The sequence below is a fragment of the Loxodonta africana genome, chromosome 10 (assembly GCF_030014295.1).
Source record: "Loxodonta africana isolate mLoxAfr1 chromosome 10, mLoxAfr1.hap2, whole genome shotgun sequence".
Lineage (NCBI taxonomy): Eukaryota > Metazoa > Chordata > Mammalia > Proboscidea > Elephantidae > Loxodonta > Loxodonta africana.
In genome coordinates this window covers 117,601,078-117,621,688 of record NC_087351.1, presented here as the reverse complement: position 1 = coordinate 117,621,688, position 20,611 = coordinate 117,601,078, and the positions used below count along the sequence as shown (strand labels likewise).

The 20,611-nt window shown below is 41.2% G+C and overlaps 1 protein-coding gene across 6 annotated transcripts in view; it reads left to right on the top strand.

Annotated features, from left to right (window-relative positions):
* PPP1R13B (protein phosphatase 1 regulatory subunit 13B) overlaps positions 1 to 20,611 on the top strand; it is a 105,855-nt gene that overhangs the window by 47,971 nt on the left and 37,273 nt on the right. For 4 of the 6 annotated variants that reach the window (XM_023546605.2, XM_064293062.1, XM_003408876.4 and 1 more), the window contains exons 3-4: positions 2,704 to 2,823; positions 15,653 to 15,729. In XM_023546605.2, coding sequence (XP_023402373.1) covers positions 2,704 to 2,823; positions 15,653 to 15,729 — 197 coding nt within the window. Of the gene's footprint in view, positions 1 to 2,703; positions 2,824 to 15,652; positions 15,730 to 20,611 lie in introns of those variants that run through there. The other 2 variants (XM_023546607.2, XM_023546608.2) reach the window with 2 other exon arrangements.

Below are 20,611 nucleotides of genomic sequence, written 5' to 3'. Positions count from 1 at the left end.
ATAACGATAGGATTTACAGCACAGGGAAATCACATCAGATGATAAAATGGTAGACAGTCATACAATACTGGGAATCATGACCTAGCCAAGTTGACAGATATTTTTTGGGGTCACAACTCAATCCATGACAGATGGCAAAACTTTGTCTCATGTACTTTGGACATGTTATCAGGAGGGACCAGTCCCTGGAGGAAAACATCATTCTTGGTAGAGAGTCAGTGAAAACGAGGAAGACCTTCAGCAAGGTGGGTTGATGTCGTGGCTTCAACAACAGGCTCAAGCATAGCAACAATTGTGAGGATGGTGCAGGAGTGGGCAGTGTTCTGTTTTGTTGTATATAGGATCTCTGTGAGTCGGAATCGACCCAATGGCACCTGACGACAACAGCAACAAAATATATGTTGAAGTCCTAACCTCTCTTACCAGTCAGTGCAACCTTGTTTGAAAAAATAGGGTTTTTCTTTGCAGGTGTTACCAGTTAACGAAGTCATAGCAGTGTAGATTAGCTCCTAATCCCTTCCGAGTAGTGTTTTATAAACAAGGACAGACTCTGAAACAGGTCGCATATATGGGGAAGACATGCATCTCTGCAGCAAACGGACACCAAGGACTGCCAGCAGCCACCAGAAACTTAGCACGGGACAGTTCCTCTCTCAGAGCTCTCAGGAGGAATCCGTGTGGCCGACGTCCTGAATTCGGACTTCTAGCCTTCAGAACCATGAGAAAGTAAATTTCTTTTCTTTAAAGTTACCTACTTTGTGACGTTTTGTTATGGCAACCTTAGGAGACTAAGACAACCTCTGTAGTCTTCCTCACAAAACCCATAACCCTAGTCTAACCATGAGAAACATACCAGACAAACCCAAATTGAAGGACATTCTACAAAATATCTGACCAGAACACCTCAAAACTGTCAAGGTCATCAAAAACAAGGAAAGTCTGAGAATCAGTTAAAGACCAGATACTAGGGAGACGTGACAAGTGCATTGTGGTTTTCTGGATTGAATCCTGGAATGGAAAAAAGACATTAGTGAAAAAAACTAGTGAAATCCAAAGAAAGCTTGGAATGTAACTAATAGTTATGTGTGCCGGCGCTAATTTCTTAGTTTTGACAAAGAGCCACAGCCATGTAAGATGCTACGTTGGGGCCAGTTGGTGAGGGATGTAATGGAAACTGAACTGTCTTGGCAAAGTTTCTGTAAATCTAAAATTATTCCCAAAATAAAAGTTATTTTTGAAAAAGATAATAATGAACATACAAACAACAACAAATCTATAAGGTGCAGAGGAATAAATTAACAGATGTGCGGGACCTCTGTGGCAAAAGTTTTAACGGCATCATTGAAGAACACAGATGTCTAAGTGAAGGAAGAGGCATGACCACGTTCTCGGACTGGAAGCTTTGGTATCTATTTATAAATAGGGTTTCAGTCAAAAGAGTACCTTTTAAAAAAGAACTTGACAAGCCGTCCCTACATTATATGCATGAGAGAGCAAAGGGCTGAGAAGACAATTTTGAAGATAAGCCAGGTGAGGGAATTTGACCTACCAGATAGTGAAACTTGCTATAAAATGATAATAATTAAGACTGGTATTGGCACAGTGATAGATGAATAGCCAGTAGAATAGAAGAGGGAGCTTAGAAAAATCCTATATGTGTATGAAATCCTGATGCCTGTCAGGCAATTACATGTTGGCGAGGGAAGGACAAACTGTTCAATAAATGATGCTGGTACAGTTGATTTATTCAAGTAGGAATTCCATAAAGGCAATGAAAAGCAGTACTTCAAAATTTTAGGAAAAAAACACAGGCTATCTTCTTGACTTTGGAGGAGGGAAGGATTTCTTATACAAAAAACTCGAACTAAAATTGGAGAAGAGTGATAACTGCCTACATTTAAGTTTTTAAAACTTCACTACAACATGAGATACCAACAAAATGAAAAAAAAAAAAAGCCCATTTTCAGTACATACAACCAATGCAAGATTAGTATCCAGAATATAAAGAACTCCTTCAAATAACTTAGAAAAAGGCATGCAACTCAGATGTAAATAAAAAATGAGCGTAGCGTATGAAGAGGCACTTCGTGGAGGTGGAAGAAGGACTGCATAATAAACACGTGAAAGTGGTAACTTTTTTAAATTTAACTATTGCAAGTAATTGGTAAAGGGTTACATTCTGTTAGTGAGTTTTACTTTAAAAAAAATGGAAACAATGAATTTTAATTCTGTAGAATTTAATTTTTATTATTAACTTGGTAATTTTTGGTGACAAAGATTCACAGTAATGTTACCTGAGTTGCCGGAAAGTACTGTGTCCAGCCTTCGTACACCTGATGGCCACAGTAACATTCTAGTGCAACCCAGGGCTCGGCCAGTCTGTCCTGTGTTTCTTTGAAGAATGGGAGGCACACTGCTTCATGATGATAAACATATCGTAAAGGGGATTTTTTTTTAAGTTCCATATTGTATTTAATGTTGCAAAAATTGCTTTCAGGTATACTTCTTGTATTTTTATGTTCCTTAATTATTTCGCGTTTATAAGCCTGGTTTTATTCCATGAAAGTTAAAGTTCAGTGCTTGCAGTATCTTTGAATTCTAATATGTACATATATGTGTGTGCTTATTTAATTTTTTAGTTTTTACTTTTGGTAAGAGTATCTTGTTTCTGAGTTAAATGAGATGTGTTGTTGTTGTTTCTAGAGCGTCCCATACCCTTGGATCACATGATGTATGAACACCTGCAGAAGTGGGGGCCACGAAGGGAGGAGGTGAAATTTTTCCTTCGACATGAGGACCCCCCAGCAGAGAGCAGTGAACAAGGTAGGTACATGTTACTTACTCCCATTTGTTAATTTTCTCCGTAAAGGCTAAAGGAAAGTAGGAATAAACACTAAGGTAAATTATTCACGCAGCCTTTTCCCGCTACTCACAAGTGGGGAGAGGGTGAGTTAGGATCTCGTGTTTCTTTGGGTTCTGTTACCGCGGTTTGCGATTCTGTCGCGCTGTTCAGACACTCGGCCTTCGCCTCCTTCCCAGAACCCGAAGTCAGTCAGGTCATGCACTCAAACATGGTAAGGAGCTTGCATTTGAAATAGTTGTTTTGATAAATACCAGATGGATTAAACATCTAGATTAAAAAAAAATCATGAAAGGATTAGAAAAAATTCCTTGGGGATGTTCTTTTTAATTTTGGCATGGGAAAACCTTTCTAATTATAACACAAAGCCATAAAAGTGAAGACTGATAAAACTTAATTATTAAAAAAAAATTTCTATATGGCATAACCACCACAGGCAAAGTCAAAAAGACCAGTTATAAACTTGGAAACAGCTCACGCTACAAAAGGCTAATTTCTTTTACATATAAAGAATTCTTAGACATTGATTTCAAAAAATCCACTACAAAAACGGGCAAAATATATGAATACACAATTCACAGGAAAAGAAATATAAACATCCTAGGATATATGAGAAGATGCTCAGCTACACTCCTAGTAAGAGAAACACAGAGACAACTACCCTGAGACATGCTTCGCTCCTCGTGTCCACAAAGATTTGAACGTTTGGTAACAGTGTCGGCAGGAGTGTTGAAAAGCAGACACTCTCCTGGGTTGCGGGTAGAGTGTTAACTGGCAACTTCTACAGAGGGCGATTTGGCAATACCTATTAAACCTACAAAAGCACAAAACCTTTCACCAGTAGTCTCACTTCGGAGAATTTGTTCTAAAGCTGTACCTGCACACACACAAAGTGATGTATGTGCAGTGTTATTCATTGAGCATGGTATGTACAAACATCCTAAATGCCCACCAGTGGAGTCCAGCTAAATAGATGATGAGGCTTGTGTATTGTGGGTGCTCTGAAGTCATGAACTGTGAGGAAATGCTGCTCACTGATGTGTGAGTCAGGGAACACAAGATAGAGGACAGTGTGCACATGGGGCTGCACTGCTCACTGATGTGTGAGTCAGGGAACACACGAGGTGGAGGACAGTGTGCACACGGGTGCTCACCAATGTGTGAGTCAGGGAACACACGAGGTGGAGGACAGTGTGCACACGGGTACTCACCGATATGTGAGTCAGGGAACACACGAGGTGGAGGACACTGTGCACACGGGTGCTCACCGATGTGTGAGTCAGGGAACACACAAGGTGGAGGACAGTGTGCACACGGGTATGCTGTATGAGTCAGGGAATAAAGCGGGAGGGACAACACTGCACAGGGCGCTGCCTTTTGTGTTAAAGAGACAAAAAATAATTAAGTATCCATTTATGTATAAAATGTCTCTGAAAAATAGCATAGGAAACTGGTAATATTGCTGGCCTAGAGGCAGGGGAGCAGGGTGACTGTTGGGCAGGGGAGGTGGGGAGTTTTGAATTGTATACCTTTATGTGCCTTAAGAGTAGTGAACCACAGGAATGTATTACCTATTCAAAATTTTTTGAATTAAAATAAAAAAAAAAATGAAACTCCTTGTAGCCCAGGAGGCACATAGACTGCACAGTTAACTGGAGGAGACCCTTTACTTGTTATTTTATACACTTTAGTTTTTTTTTTTTTTAATTTTTAACAGTGGTCGTGGATTACTTATGATAGTTAATAAAAAAATAAACTCAAACGAAAAGACGTCCATTTGTAAAAGAAGACTCTTCTGTCGCAAGTCATCTTCCTTCATGTTTATTTTACATTAATGGAAATCTTGCCCCTATGATGAGCTACTCTCTACTTTAAAATATCTTTCCATAGCTATAAATGTTGTTTTAGTGCTGTTTTTTAAAATGTACCATTACTTCTGAATTTTACCCCACTGGCTTCTTGTCATCTGCAGGTGGGAGACCAAGGACCTTGGCTTAGCTCTTCACAGCGCACTTTCCCCTTAGACGAGTCCATTACCTCTCTGGGCAAAATCCTCCTTAGAAGGGGCATTAAACTAGCTGATAGTTAAAGTGCTGCTCTAGTGCTAAGAATTTTTTTAACTCTCTACCTGCGCTTTCCAAATATCTATGCCCTCACTTGCCTAAAAACCCAAACTTGTTGCCATTGAGTACGTTACAACTCATAGCAACCTTATAGGATAGAGTAGAACTGCTCCATAGGGTTCCCAAGGAGTAGCTGGTGGATTTGAACTGCCGACCTTTTGGTTAGCAGCCAAGCTCTTAACTACTGCACCACCAGGGCTCCATTTACCTAGTTATACTTAAATAGAAAGTTTTGTTCTTGTCAATGTAATATATGTACATAACCCTTAACCATCCCTGGGTGCCCCCACGCGTCTGCCAGATTGTCATACTGGGGGGGCTTGTGTGTTTCTGTGATACTGGAAGCTATGCTACTGGTATTTAAACACGAGCAGGGTCATCCATGGCAGACAGGTTTCGGTTGAGCTTCCAGACTAAAACAGACTAGGAAGAAGGACCCAGTCTACTTCTGAAAAGGATTAGCTGTTGAAAACCTTAAGAATAGCAGTGGAACATTGTCTGATATAGTTCCAGAAGATGAACCTCTCAGGTTAGAAGGCACTCAAAGCATGGTTGGGGAAGAGCTGCCTCCTCAAAGTAGAATGGACCTTAATGAAGCGGATGGAGTCAAGTTTTTGGGACCTTCATTTGCTGATATGGCATGACTCAAAATGAGAAGGAACAGCTGCAAACATCCATTAATATGTGGAACATGGAATGTACAAAGTGTAAATCTAGGAAAATTGAAAATCATCAAAAATGAAATGGAACACATGAACATCGATATCCAAGGCATTAGTGAGCTGAAATGGATTGGTATTGGCCATTTTGAAATAGATAATCATGTGGCCTACTACGTCGGGAATGACAACTTGAAGAGGAATGATGTTGCATTCATCATCAAAAAGAACATTTCAGGATCTCTCCTGAAGTACAACGCTGCCAGTGATAGGATAATATCCATATCTATAAGGAACACCAGTTAATATGATGATTATTCAGGTTTACACACCATCCACTAAGGCCAAAGATGAAGAAATTGAAGATTTTTATCAACTCCTGCAGTCTGAAATTGATCAAACACGCAGTCAGGATGCACTGATAATTAGCTGGCGATTGGAATGTGGAAGTTGGAAACCAAGAAGGATCAGGAGTTGGAAACGATGTTGAAACAATGTTGGAGATCACATGATAAAATTTTGCAAGACCAAGGGCTTTTTCACTGCAAATACCTTTTTTCAGCAGCATAAAGGGCGACTATACATACGCACCTCGTCGGATGGAATACATAGGAATCAAATAGACTACATTTGTGGAAAGAGGTGATGGAAAAGCTCAATATTATCAGTAAGAACAAGGCCAGGGGCCGACTGCAGAACAGACTGTCAATTGCTCATTATGCAAGTTAGGTTGAAGCTGAAGGAAATTACAACAAGTCCACGAGAGCCGAAAGTACAACCTTGAGTATATCCCACCTGAATTTAGAGACCATCTCAATAATAGGTTTGACCTTTCAACACTAATGACTGAAGACCAGATGAGTTGTGGAATGACATCAAGGACATCATACATGACGAAAGCAAGAGGTCATTAAAAAGACAGGAAAGAAAGAAAAGACCAAAATAGATGTTAGAAAAGACTCTGAAACTTGCTCTTGAATGTCGAAGTAGCTAAAGCAAATGGAAGAAATGATGAAGTAAAAGAGCTGAACAGAAGATTTCAAAGGACGGCTCCAGAAGACAAAGTAAAGTATTATAATGAAATGTGCAGAGACCTGGTGTTAGAAAACCAAAAGGGAAGAACACACTTGGCATTTCTGAAGCTGAAAGAATTGAAGAAAAAATTCAAGCCTGGAGTTGCAGTAGTGAAGGATTCTACGAGAAAAGTATTAAATGCCGCAGGAAGCATCAAAAGAAGATGGAAGGAATACACAGAGTTACTATATTAAAAAGTATCGGTCGATATTCACCAGTTTCAGGAGGTAATATATGATCAGGAACCGATGTTACTGAAGGAAGAGTTCCAAGCTGGACGGAAGGCATTGGCGAAAAACAAGGCTCCAGGAATTGACAGAATATCAATTTAGATGTTTCAACAAATGGATGCTGCATTGGAGGTGCTTACTTGTCCATGCCAAGGAATTTGGAAGACAGCTGCCTGGCCAACCAACTGGAAGAGACCCATATTTGTACCCATTCCAAAGAAATGTGATCCAACCGAGTGCAGAAATTATTGAACAATATCTTTAATATCACACACAAGTAAAATTTTGCTGAAGATCGTTCAAAAGCAGCTGTAGCCATAAATCAACAGGGAACTGCCAGAAATTCAGGCCAGATTCAGAAGTAGACATGAAACCAGGGATATCATTGCTGATGTCAGATGGATCCTGGCTGAAAGCAGAGAATACCAGAAAGATGTTTGCCTGTGTTTTATTGACTATGCAAAGGCATCTGACTGTGTGGATCATAACAAATTATGGATAACTTTGTGAACAATAGGAATTCCAGAACACTTAATTGTGCTCCCGAGGAACCTTTACATAGAGGCAGCCATTCCAGCAGAACAAGGGGATACTGTATGGTTTAAAGTCAGAAAAGGTGTGTGTCAGGGTTGTATCCTTTCACCATACTTAACTCAGTCTGTATGTTGAGCAAATAATCTGAGAAGCTAGACTATATGAAGAAGAATGGGCCATCAGGATTGGAGGAAGACTTGTTAACAGCCTGTTTTTCAGATCATACTGCCTTGCTTGATGAAAGTGAGGAGGACTTGAACCATCAACTGATGAAGATCAAAGACCACAGCCTTCAGTATGGATTACCCCTCAACATAAAGAAAACAAAAATTCTCATGACTGGACCAATAAGTAACACCATGATAAATGGAGAAAAGATTGAAGTTGTCAAGGATTTCATTTTACTCGGATCCACAATCAACACCCATGGAAGCAGCGGTCAAGAAATTAAATGACGCGTTGCATTGGGCAAATCTGCAGAAGGCCTCTTTAAAGTGTTAAAAAGCAAAGATGTCACCCTGAAGACTAAGGTGTGCTTGACCCAAGCCATGGTGTTTTCAGTCACCTCACCTGCATGGGAAAGCTGGATGATCAATAAGGAAGACCAGAGAAGAACTGACACCATTGAGTTATGGTATTGGCGAAGAATGTTGAATATACTATGGACTGCCAAAAGAACAAACAAATCTGTCTTGGAAGGAGTACAACCAGAAGCAAGGATGGCGAGACTTTGTCTCACATGCTTAGGATATGTTATCAGAAGAGACCAGTCCCTGGAGAAGGACATTATGCTTGGTAAGGTAGGTCAGTGAAAAAGAGGAAGATGCTCAGCAAAATGGATTGACACAGTGGCTGCAACAATGGACTTGAGCATAACGAGATCATGAGGATGACGCAGTGTTTTGTTCTGTTGTCCATAGGGTCTCTATGAGTTGGAATGGATTTGTTTGCACCTAACAACAGGATATTAACAAACTAAAGAAGAAAAACGGCATGATCTTATCAGTCAGTGCAAAAAAAGGTTTGATAAAATTCACCACCCATTCACAGGATTAAAACCCCTCAGAAAAATAGGAGTAGAGGGGAATCTCTTCAACTTGATAAAGGGCATCTACAAAAAACTACAGCTGATCTTATGCTTAATGGCTAAAGCCTGTTTTTTCCCTATGATTGGGAACATGTCAAGGATATCCATTCTCACCACTCTTAAATCCAAAGTAGTTCTGGAAGTTGTAGACAATGAAATAAGGCAAGAAAATGAAATAAAAGGCATACAAATTGAAAAGGAAGAAACAAAGTGTCCATATTTTCAGATGATGTGGTTGTCTACATAGAAAATGCCAAGGAATCTACCAGAAAGAAAAAAACCTCCTAGAACTAATGAGTGAGTTCAGCAAGATTGCAGGATATAAGATAAACATATGACACTAATTTTTTTTTTTTACCCTAGTGTGATGCACTCACAGGTTGTTCAGTAATAGTGATCCCTCTGTAAATATCACATCCGTTCGATCAGAGTTCAGAGCCAGAATATAGAAGATGCCCCCAGAGCTTTAGCACATGGAAAGTAGATAGCAAACAACAAATAGAAGTCAGTGTTCACTCTTCAGTAAGTTTTGTGATGGAAGGTCAGTGTCTACTCTTACATCACTGGAAAGGCACATCTTGAGTGTTTAGGTGGTTTAGGTACTGGGATCCCATGCCAGCTCAGGGCTAGCACAGTGTGGCTGCGCTTGCTGTTTCTCCACGACTTCTCTTGGCTGCTCTGTTCTCGTCACTGACTGGTCCAGTTGTCAACCAGCAGCCTTGGGACAGCCGTGGGCCAGCGTCACGGCACCTCCCAAAGCAGAACTGCTCTGAGGGCAGACTTTTGCAGGGTACGCCCAGGCTTGGTGGACAGGGCACCTCTCTTTCCCCCCACCCTCCAGACAGGCCCCCCAGCCCTTCAGGTAGGCTTCAGGCTGCTGCTCAAGCCTGCTCTTCCTGTGGCTTCTGCTGCGGCGTCCGGGCCTCTGACTCTCGGCCGGGCTTTCTGCTGCTTCTGGTGCCGTGGCAGCCCTAAGCGCATTATGGTTTTTGGCCCGCTCATCTCAGACTGCTCTGTTGCCAATTCCCTGTTCAATAGCCATTGGCTTCTGCTTTCTCCTGGCCTCTGCTGCTGTTTATTGCAATTCTGCACTCTTACAGGGTCCAGGGCTTCTGCTAGTACTGATGCCGGTCACTTTACATGAATTTCCCATCTCTTATCCCTCCAGCTGGTGTCTCCACCTTGGGACTCGGATTGGGGCAGTTAGTGTTCTTCAGCAAGAGCTTCTGTGTCCTCAGAGCGTGCTCACCCCATCTCCAGAGCAGAATGTTCACATTCTCAAATGGGGCAGCTCCTCTGAGGCTTTCTTCTCAGGCTCTTATTGGCCTCACCACGGGCTTCCTGAGGCTTAGTCAGCATCAGGCCCCCCAGGTGATCTTTCTTAATGGGGCAGGCTCCTACACATTGGCCTCAGGTGTGGTCCTACTGGCACAACCAGAACCAAAAGGCCAAATTGTCCACTGCAGAGGGGTTCCATACCTCACACCTAGCAGAGTGCATGTGGACACTGAAATTAAAGACACAATCTCTTAAAAAAGTGACATAGGTGGAGGTCTAAAACATTTACAGGATTCGTGTGCTGAAAACTGCACAATGATGGTGAAAGATATCAATGATCTAAATAAATGGAAAGACATATTGTGTTCATGGATTGGAAGACTCAACATAGTAAAGATGTCAGTTTTCCCCACGTTAATATGCAGGTTATGTAAAATTCCTATCAAAATCCCATTGAGATTTTTTATAAGCATAGTCAAGATTATTCTAAAGTTTATATGGAAAGGCAATGGAACTTCAACAACTAAAACAGCTTCGAAAAAGAAGAGTGAAATGTGAGGAATCAGTCTACCCAATTTCACAACTTGTTAGGTAGCTACTGTGATCAGCATGTGTGGTGTCAGCAGAGATCTGTGCAACAGACCGAGAACTCAGAAGTAGGCCCATGCAAATAGGCCCGCTTTTTCTTGACTGAAATGCAAAAGCAACTTAGTGGAGGAAAGCTAGCCTTTAAACAAGTGTCGCACGAGCACTGGGGCATTCGTGGGCAAGAAGAAACCTTGACCTGAGTCTCACACCTTACACAGAAATTAGAAGGGATCGTGGCTCTAAATGTAAAACTATAAAACTTTTAGAAGAAAACAGGAAAAAAATCTTTGGAACCCAGAACTAGATGAGGAATTCTCAGGCTTGACACCAAAAACACAATGTATAAAATGGAAAATTGATAAATTGAAACTTCATCAAAATTCACAACTTTGCTCTGTGAAAGATCCTTTTAAAAGGATGAAAAGCCAAGCTGCAGAGTGGGAGAAAATATTTGCAAACTACATGTGTGACAAAGGACTAGTATTTAGAATATATAAAGAACTCTCAAAACTCAATAGTGAAAGGGGAAACATTCCAATTAGAACATGGCCAAAAGGTAATGAAGAGACACTTCACTGAAGAGGATATACAGATAACAAATAAGCACGTGAAAAGATGCTCAGTCTCATTATCCTTTAGGGAAATGCAAAAAAACTATAGTGAGCTGTCACCAGATACCTGTCAGAAGGTTGAAAAGAAAAAATAGCGACAAGAGCAAATTCTGGTAAGGATGTAGAGAAAGTAGATAACTTATACACTGGTGGTGGGAATCTAAAATGGTACAGCCACTCTGGAAAACAATTAGACAGTTTCTTAAAAAACTAAATGTGACTATCGTCGTTAGGTGCCATCAAGTTGGTTCCGACTCATAGCGACTCTGCGCACAACAGAACGAAACATTGCCTGGTCCTGCGCCATCCTTACAATTGTTATGCTTGAGCTCATTGTTGCAGCCACTGTGTCAATCCACCTCTTTGAGGGTCTTCTTCTTTCCCGCTGACCTTGTACTCTCCCAAGCGTGATGTCCTTCTGCAGGGACTGATCCCTCCTGACAACATATCCAAAGTATGTAAGATGCAGTCTCGCCATTCTTGCTTCTAAGGAGCGTTCTGGTTGTACTTCTAAGACAGATTTGTTCGTTCTTTTGGCAGTCCATGGTATATGCAATATTCTTCGTCGACACCACAATTCAAAGGCATCAGTTCTTCTTCGGTCTTCCTTATTCATTGTCTAGCTTTCACATGCATATGATGCGATTGAAAATATCATGGCTTGGGTCAGGCACACCTTACTCTTCAAGGTGACGTCTTTGCTCTTCAACACTTTAAAAAGGTCCTTTGCAGCAGATTTACCCAATGCAATGCATCTTTCGGTTTCTTGACTGCTGCTTCCATGGCTGTTGATTGTGGACCCAAGTAAAATGAAATCCTTGACAACTTCAATCTTTTTTCCGTTTATCATGATGTTGCCCATTGGTCCAGTTGTGAGGCTTTTTGTTTTCTTTATGTTGAGGTGCAATCCATACTGAAGGCTACAGTCTTCATACAACTTCATATGACTATCATACGACCCAGCAATTGCACTTCTGGGCATTTACCCTGGAGAAATCAAAGCTTAGGTTCATTCACACAAAAACTGGTACAGAAATGTTTATAGCAGCTTTATTTGTAATAGCCCAAAATTGGAAACAACCAGGTGTCCTTCAACAAGTGAATGGTTAAACTGTGGTACACCCGTACCATGGATACTCCTTAGAAACAAAAAAGAACAAACTATGGATACAACCAACAGCCTGGGTGAATCTCCAAAGAATTAGGCTGAGTGGAAAAAGACAATCCCAAAAGATTATATGTGTATGACCCCATTTATGTAACATTCTTGAAATGACAAAATCATAGAAACAGAGGACAGATGAGTGATTGCCAGGGATTAAGGATGAGGTGAGAGTGAGAGGGAAGTGGGAGTAGCTATAAAAGAGTAACATGAGGGGTCCTTTGGTGATGGAATGGTCTGTGTCTTGACTGGATTAATGTCACTATCCTGGTTGTGATGTGCACTATTGTTTTGTAAGATGTTACCAAGGGAAGCTGGGTAAAAGGTATACCAGTCTCTCTGTATTATTTCTTAAACTGCATATGAATCTACATTTATTTCAAAATAAAAAGTTTAAATAAAAAGAACATTTTAAACACACACACACATAAACCCAGGAGATGCCTACATTGAGACACAGCAATGGTTTCATTCAGTCTCATACTAAATAAAGGGAGATGAATAGTTGCCGGTTTCTCCACCACTGGCTTCAAGACAGTAGAAGAAATGATTGAGAGTCTGGAAGGGTACCATGTTACAGAGACACGGCTTTGGTTTTCCTCCTCTGCCCCAGCTTCCCCCAGGTCTCTTGAATCATTTGATTTCTTCTCCCTACTAATGGGATGAGCAGAATTATAGGATGCCTCAAAGTGAGGCTTACATAGTGGGGCAAATCCGAGTTTTGGTTAAGTTGCAGCCATTTCACAGTGAGCCTTTTCATGCAAAAGCCCCACATTATCAGGTGACAGACAGAAGGAACTTTGTCGTCTTCACATAAAACCAAATTCTGTATATGAAATTCTCTTTTCTTTGGCAGTTTCAGTCTAAGCTAGGCCCAACGCAAGTAAAGATAAGATGCCCATAATAAAAATGTCAGGGTGTGTGAGTGTGTGTGTAATTCTTGCTAACAGAAAACTACTTTAGATTTTATGAAATGACTATTACAAGTTTTATGATTGTGTTTAATTGTATCCCAGGTCACCCCACATTTGTTTAAGACAGTGTTTTATAGCTTCCCCCCTACTATTGCCCCATTAAGGAGCTTTTTTTCTCACACATTTTATTCCTCATTGCCCCTGTCAGACATAATGTATATCTGTTTATATATTATATGTATTTTTACTTTATACATAAAAAGACTAAAAAAATTTACCGCCCCCCCTTGAGGGGTGATATCACCCTCTTTGAGAATGCATGGCTTAAGATGAAGAAATGTTTCCACAATATAGTTTTTCTTCAGAAATTTCAAAGTAATAGGAAAGAAATGGAAGAAAAAGAATTTTTTTTTTTAACACTGAGTTCTTGTGTCCTTGAAGTCATGTATTCCGGATAATAAACCAGGCTCTGAGGTAGATAATTTTCAGAAGAGCATCAAGTAAAAGCTGGGGCAATGGAGTGAGGAAGGAGCAGGCCTACGGCACACCAAAGACATTGATTTATAGTCCTTCAGATTTGCCTGCTACAATATTGTGCGTGTCACTTTATGCTGTGCAAAAAACACAACAGGACATACCGATCATTTTTCCAGTTTAAAGTTGGAGGCTGTACCTTTAAACATTCAGTTGTTACGGAAGAAAGGAGAGTTCATAAGACTGCCCGTGTGAGATGGTGTCCCATCTTAATTTTTTAGTGAACATTAATTTCTTGTATCAGTTTTTTTTTCATTACTTGGTAATAAGTTCTGTTTTAGTCTCTTCTGAAATGTAAAGGGTTTTTGGTATGTCAGTTTTAAGATTCTGAAACAGAATGTGAAAAGAAAAGATTTCATTTAAACAACTTAATGAAAGATTAATTGTAATACAGTTTTTCAACTCTACTTTTTTTTTTTTTCAAGGTAGACATTTTCATTACAAACGGGAGAAATTGTAGGGAAAGAAGAGATAACAAGGCACCAAGCAAGTCCAAAACCCAGCAGAACACATTATGTTAGGTCCCAAGGCTTGAAAATAACCCTCTGTTCCTTGGGATCATCTGGGCAAGAGCCCCACCCTTCAGACTCTGGGTGTTACCCATGCTGTGTGGATTCTGGGTGGAGGCCCCTTGGCCCTGGGATTTAGCCCCATCTTCCGGGCTCACTGGAATGGCAAAACTGCTCTCATGATTTTGGGTGGCCCCATTCTCCTAGTACATCTGAGTGGCGACTCCACCCCCTAAGCCCTAGCATGTTCCATTCCCTCGGCCCTTGGACATGGAAGCCTCACCCCCTCAGCTTTGGGCAGTGGCCTCATCCTCTTGGCCCTCCTGAATGGCAGCCCCACACTCTGAAACCAAGTTGGTGGAGATCTGACTCTTTGAATCCTAAGAAGCCCTGGCTCCACCTTTGAAACCTAGAAAGCTTTAGCTCCACCCTTTGAAAGCTGGACATCCCTGCTTCCCATACTGCTTCCAGTAGTTCCGCTGATCTCTCAACTGCTGTAGGAATTTCACTTCTTTATTTATTTAATTATTGTGCTTTAAGTGAAAGTTTACAGCTCAAGTTAGTGTCTCATACAAAAATCTATACACACATTGTTATGTGACCCTAGTTAATCTCTCTGTAATGTGACAGCACACTCCTCCTTTCCACTCTGGATTTCCCGTGTTCATCAGTCAGCTCTGTCCCTTTCTGCCTTTTCATCTCACCTCCAGTCAAGAGCTGCCCATTTAGTCTCATGTATCTACTTGAACGAAGAAGCACACTCTTCACGAGTATCATTTTATATCTTACAGTCCAGTCTAATCCTTGTCTGAAAAGTTGGCTTTGGAAATGGTTTTAGTTTTGGGCTAACAGAGAGTCCAAGGGCCATGTCTTCTGGGGTTCCTCCAGTCTCAGACCATTAAGTCTGCTCTTTTTACGTGCATTTGAGTTCTGCACCCCACTTTCCTCCTGCTCCTTCGGGGACTCTCTGTTGAGTGCTCTGTCAGGGCAGTCATTGGTGGTAGCCAGGCACCATCTAGTTCTTCCGGTCTCAGGCTGATGGAGTCTCTGGTTTATGTGGCCCTTTCTGTCTCTTGGGCTTATATTTTCCTTGTGTCTTTGGTGTTCTTCATTTTCCTTTGCTCCAGGTGGGTTGGGACCAATTGATGCATCTTACATGGCCGATCACTAGTTTTTAAGATCGCAGACACCACTCACCACAGTGGGATGCAGAAGATTTTCTTAATAAACTTTGTTATGCCAGTTGACCTAGAAGTCCCCTGAAACCATGGTCCCCAGACCCCTGTCCCTGATACTCTGTCCCTCAAATTGTTTGGTTGTATTCAGGAAACTTATTAGCTTTTGGTTAAGTCCATCAGCTGTACTAACTCTTGACTGCTTACAGCCTGGTGTTCTACACTTGTGGTCAATAAACATATGAATAAATGAGGGACTGGGAGAATATCACTTTTCTAGTACATCTTTTAATAAGTTTGATACTTTTATTTAGGTGGCCGTCAGACCCAAGAGCAGAGAACTCAGAGAAATGTAGTAAATGTACCTGGAGAAAAACGCACTGAAAATGGGGTGAGTAATAGTGAATTCAATTGAAGCTTTTAAATTGCATTTTACATGTACTATTTTTTTGTTGTTTTAATCAGTTTGGGTTATCGTTTATTTTTAAATAATTATTTTTGGGCCTAAAAATGGCATTTCTGTTGCATATGTGGAAGCATTTTATGACCTTAAAGAGACAGAGTCATGGGTGGTTTCACCAGTCCACACCTGCGGTCTGTGCTGTGGAGAGAGCCTCAGCTGGGCCTCCAGGTCTGCCTTTCAGTGTGATGCCCACTGCATGTCCTGGAGCAGGTGGCCCTGTGTCTCTGGGCACGTGGCAGTGGCACTTCCCTGTGGCTGCGGACGAGTCAGTCTCTAGACGAAGAGTTGAGCAGCCAAACTTCCTTTGCACCTTTAACTGTTGACGTCTTGATCCTTCTGCCAGGTTTTGAAAGATGAACAGTAAATTAAAGTCTTCTTGACAGTTGACTACAGGAGAAATAACATTCTTTATCACTGTTGTGTAGAGAGTTGGAGACTAGGCTAAAGGTTGATTATAGGTGAGGAAGTGTGTCAAAGTAGAGGGGCTGTTTGTCAGAAATGCTGGTGTGTTTTAAAAGAATGAGCAATTAGAGAAATTCTCACCTTGGTCTTTTCTGGAAGTTTTAGTAATAACTTTTCCAAATAATTTTAAGACTGGAGAATTAGTTGGTTTCTTTCTCTGTTTCTGCCACTAACTAGGTACGTAAACTTGGGCAAGTTATCTATCTAGCACGGTGCTTGGCCCATTGATGTACTGGTAAAGAACAAGAGCCTGGAGTATGAAGGACCCATATCCAGACAGTAGCTTCAGACCTTTTTATTGAGCTGAATTTGAGCAGTTACTCCTCCTCTCTGCTTCCCAACTTTTTTTTATTATTGAATTGCTGTTCTAGTTACCTTATTGGCTGTCCTTGTGACTTTAAATGATAAATCTGTATTTTTTTGTACTATCAACTTTCAACAGCATCTCTGGACTTCCCCCTTTATCAGGTGAGGAATTTAGTCTCCCTACCCTTTTTCCATCTCCCCTTCCTTCCTTCTACCTTCCACCTCCTTCAGCTATTTAAAAGAAAAAAAAAAAAGAAACCAAACCAGCCGCTGTCAAGTTGATTCCAACTCAGGGAAACCCCATGTGCTTCAGAGTAGAATTGCACTGCATAGAGTTTTCAATGGCATTGATCTTTGGGAAGTAGATTGCCAGGCCTTTCTTCCAAGGTACCTCTGGGTGGATTTGAATCACCAGCCTTTCACTTAGTAGCCAAACACTTAACTGTTTGTGCCACACAAGGACTTCCCTTCAGCTATATCATAGTTTCATGTTGTCAAGGTTGATAACATTTGTGTTCTGTTATTTTGGACTATAATTAAAGTTTTTATGCATTGTCCATAGATTGGTTACAAAGTTAAGAACAATAGTGCTTAATATTTTAGATTATGCAGATATTATCCACTGCAGAGGCAAGTGGCGAATTAGGATAATATTTTCTTCTCATTCCAGTGTCATAATCTTTGTGCCACTCAGGGAGAAATATTCCCAATGTCAAGAGTATGGATTTGCCTTCCTTATACTCCAGTTTCTAAAAATCATTCCACAAATCCTCTTCTCATTCCTTCTTTCTGTCATATTTACCCACTCCAAATCTGAAGCCCTGTGGGATTCTGCTAGGCAAATCTGCTTCAGCAGGTCTAAAGAAATAGAGGCACAGACCCCATTGGTAGAAAGGTTACTTCAGTAGGTCTAGAATGAGGCCTGGAAGGCTCCGCAGACCAGGTCGGGAGCCTCCAGTTGAGGTGATCACTGTGCTCGTCACACACTATAGTAAGCATTCAGAACTTACTTATCCAGCAGAATTTTGAAGATCTGTTTTGAGTTCTAAGATTCACCATGACCTAAGCTTCAGGGAAGGTGAAGTAAATATGTTGAGTAGACTGTGTGTTGAGGTGGAGTGTGTGTGTATGTTAATGGAGGAAGGGGCTCAGAAAGGATTCCCATGGTGTAATAAAGTGGATATACTAGTTTTGATGTGGTGGGTCTGTAATCTTTTCTTCCCTGATGAAGTTGTTTCTTGTTAACATAGACAGTGTATACGTTTCAAGATCAACAAACCTGAGACAAAAATAAAGAATGTGTTTGTAGCTTTTATATGAGCTTATAATGGGTTATAATTAGAGGAAGGTATAATTAGAATAATTATAGGAAGATATAATTGCTGATGTCAGATGGATCATGGCTGAAAGCAGAGAATACCAGAAAGATGTTTACGTGTGTTTTATGACTATGCAAAGGCATTCGACTCTGTGGATCATAACAAATTCCGGATAACATTGCGGAGAATGGGAATTCCAGAACACTTAATTGTGCTCATGAGGAACCTGTGCGTAGACCAAGAGGCAGTTGTTCGAAGAGAACAAGGAGGTATTATTACATAGTTTAAAATTAGGAAAAGTTTTCATCAGTGTTGCTTTCTGTCACCATACTTACGCAGTCTGTATGCTGAGCAAATAATCTGAGAAGCTGGACTCTATGAGGAAGAATGCAGCATCAGCACTGGAGGAAGACTCGTTAACAACCTGCAATATGCAGATGACACAACCCTGCTTGATGAAAGCCAAGAGGACTTGAAGCGCTTACTGATGGAAATCAAAGACTACAGCCTTAAGTATGAATTACACCTCAACAGAAAAAAAAAAAATCCTTATAACTCGGTCAATAAGCAACATCATGAAAAACAGAGGAAATTCTGAAGTTGTTAAGGATTTTATTTTACTTGGGTCTACAATCAACACCCGTGGAAGCAGCAGTCAGGAAATCAAATGACGAATTGCGGTGGGCAAATCTACTGCAAAAGACCTCTTTAAAGTGTTAAAAAGCAAAGATGTTACTTTGAGGACTAAGGTGCGCCTGACCCAAGTCATGATATTTGCAATAATCACCTCATATGCATGCGAAAGCTGAACAATGAATAAGACCAAAGAAGAATTGATGCTTTTGAATTATGGTGTTGGTGAAGAATACTGAATATACCATGGACTGCCAGAAGAACAAACAAATCTGCCTTGGAACAAGTACAGCCAGATGTCTGGGGTCTTAAAAGCTTGCGAGCGGCCATCTAAGATGCATCAGTTGATCCCAACCCACCTGGAGCAAAGGAGAATGAACACCAAGGACACAAGGAAAATATTGGCCCAAGAGACGAGAAGGCCACATAAACCAGAGACTTTATAACCTAGACCAGAAGAACTAGATTGTGCCCGGCTACCACCAATGACTGCCTTGACAGGGAACACAATGGAGAGTCCCTGATGGAGCAGGTGAAAAGTGGGGTGCAGAACTCAAATTCACATAAAAAGACCAGACTTAATGGTCTGACTGAGACTAGAGGAATCCTAGAAGGCATGGCCCCCAGACGCTGTTAACCAAGAACTAAAACTATTCCCAAAGCTAACTCCTCATACAAAGATTAGACTGGACTATAAAACATAAAATAATACTAGCAAATAATGTGCATAGTTCAAGTAGGTACACAAGACTACATGGGCAGCTCCTGTCCGGAGATGGGACGGGTAGGCAGAAAGGGATAGGAACTGGTTGAATGGACGTGGGAAACGCAGTGTGGAAAGAGGGGGTGTACTGTTACATTATAGGGATTACAACTAGGGTCATATAACAATATGTGTATGAATTATTGTATGAAAATTTAACTTGAGCTGTAAACTTTCACCTAAAGCACAGTTAAAAAAGAAAAGAAAAAAAAAACAGCCAGAATGCTCCTTGAAAGTGAGGATGGCGAGACTTCATCTCACATACTTTGGACATTTTATCAGGAGGGATCAGTCCCTGGAGAAGGACATCATACTTGGTGAAGTAGAGGGTCAGTGAAAAAGAGGAAGACCATCAACAAGGCAGATTGACACAGTGGCTGCAACAATGGGCTCAAACGTAGCAATGATTGTGAGGATGGCCCAGGGCTGGGCAGTGTTTCATTCTGTTGCGTATAAGGTCTCTATGAGTCGGAACTGACTTAAGAACAGCACCTGACAACAACAACAACATAATGAGTCTAGAGGTATATGTAACTTTGTGCTAGAAGCATTGCATCAAAGATGTTACTGTGTTTTATGGCGTACATACCTGCCTTTCAAGTCTAATAATACATTATCTCTGTAAAGCACTTCATTGTCTACAAAGCACTTTTACATGCATTTTTAAAGTTAATAAGATGTTAAAAACATCTTACCCCAAAAATGTTTTGGCGTATACCGGGGCTGTAGATTAATGGCCATGCTGAGCCTTGTGGGCTACAGCAGCTAGGAATAGACGAGGCAGCACTTGTGAGAGAAGGAGGTAGTGTGGGTTGGAAGAGAAAGGCAGGATACCGACTACTGTGATTCATGCATTTAAGCAGCTGCTGAGGTAGGAGGCTGGGGAAATTCTGCTCTCTGAAAGTTGCAGGTCAGCAAGTCAGGTTAATCCACGTGCTGGTTTGACTTTATGCTATGAAAACAAATTGATTTATTCTTGTAGTATACACCTATGCTGGGGGTCCCCAAGACCACCCTAAGGTCAGTCATTGGCTGGGAGGACTCACAGGACTCGCCATATAGTTGCACTCAAAGCTACAATTTATTACAGAGAAAGGACTCAAAGCAAAATTAGCAGAGGGAAAAGGCGCACGGGGCAAAGTCTGGAGGAAACGAGGCGCAAGCTTCCGGAGTCTTCTCCTGGTGGAGTCACACAGGGCAGGCTTACTTCCTCCAGCAATGAGTTCTGACACACCTGTGAAACGTTCTCTGCCAGGGAAGCTTTTAGAGACTCAGCGCCCAGGGGTTTATTGGGGGCTGGACATGTGGGCACCTCTACCTAGCAACT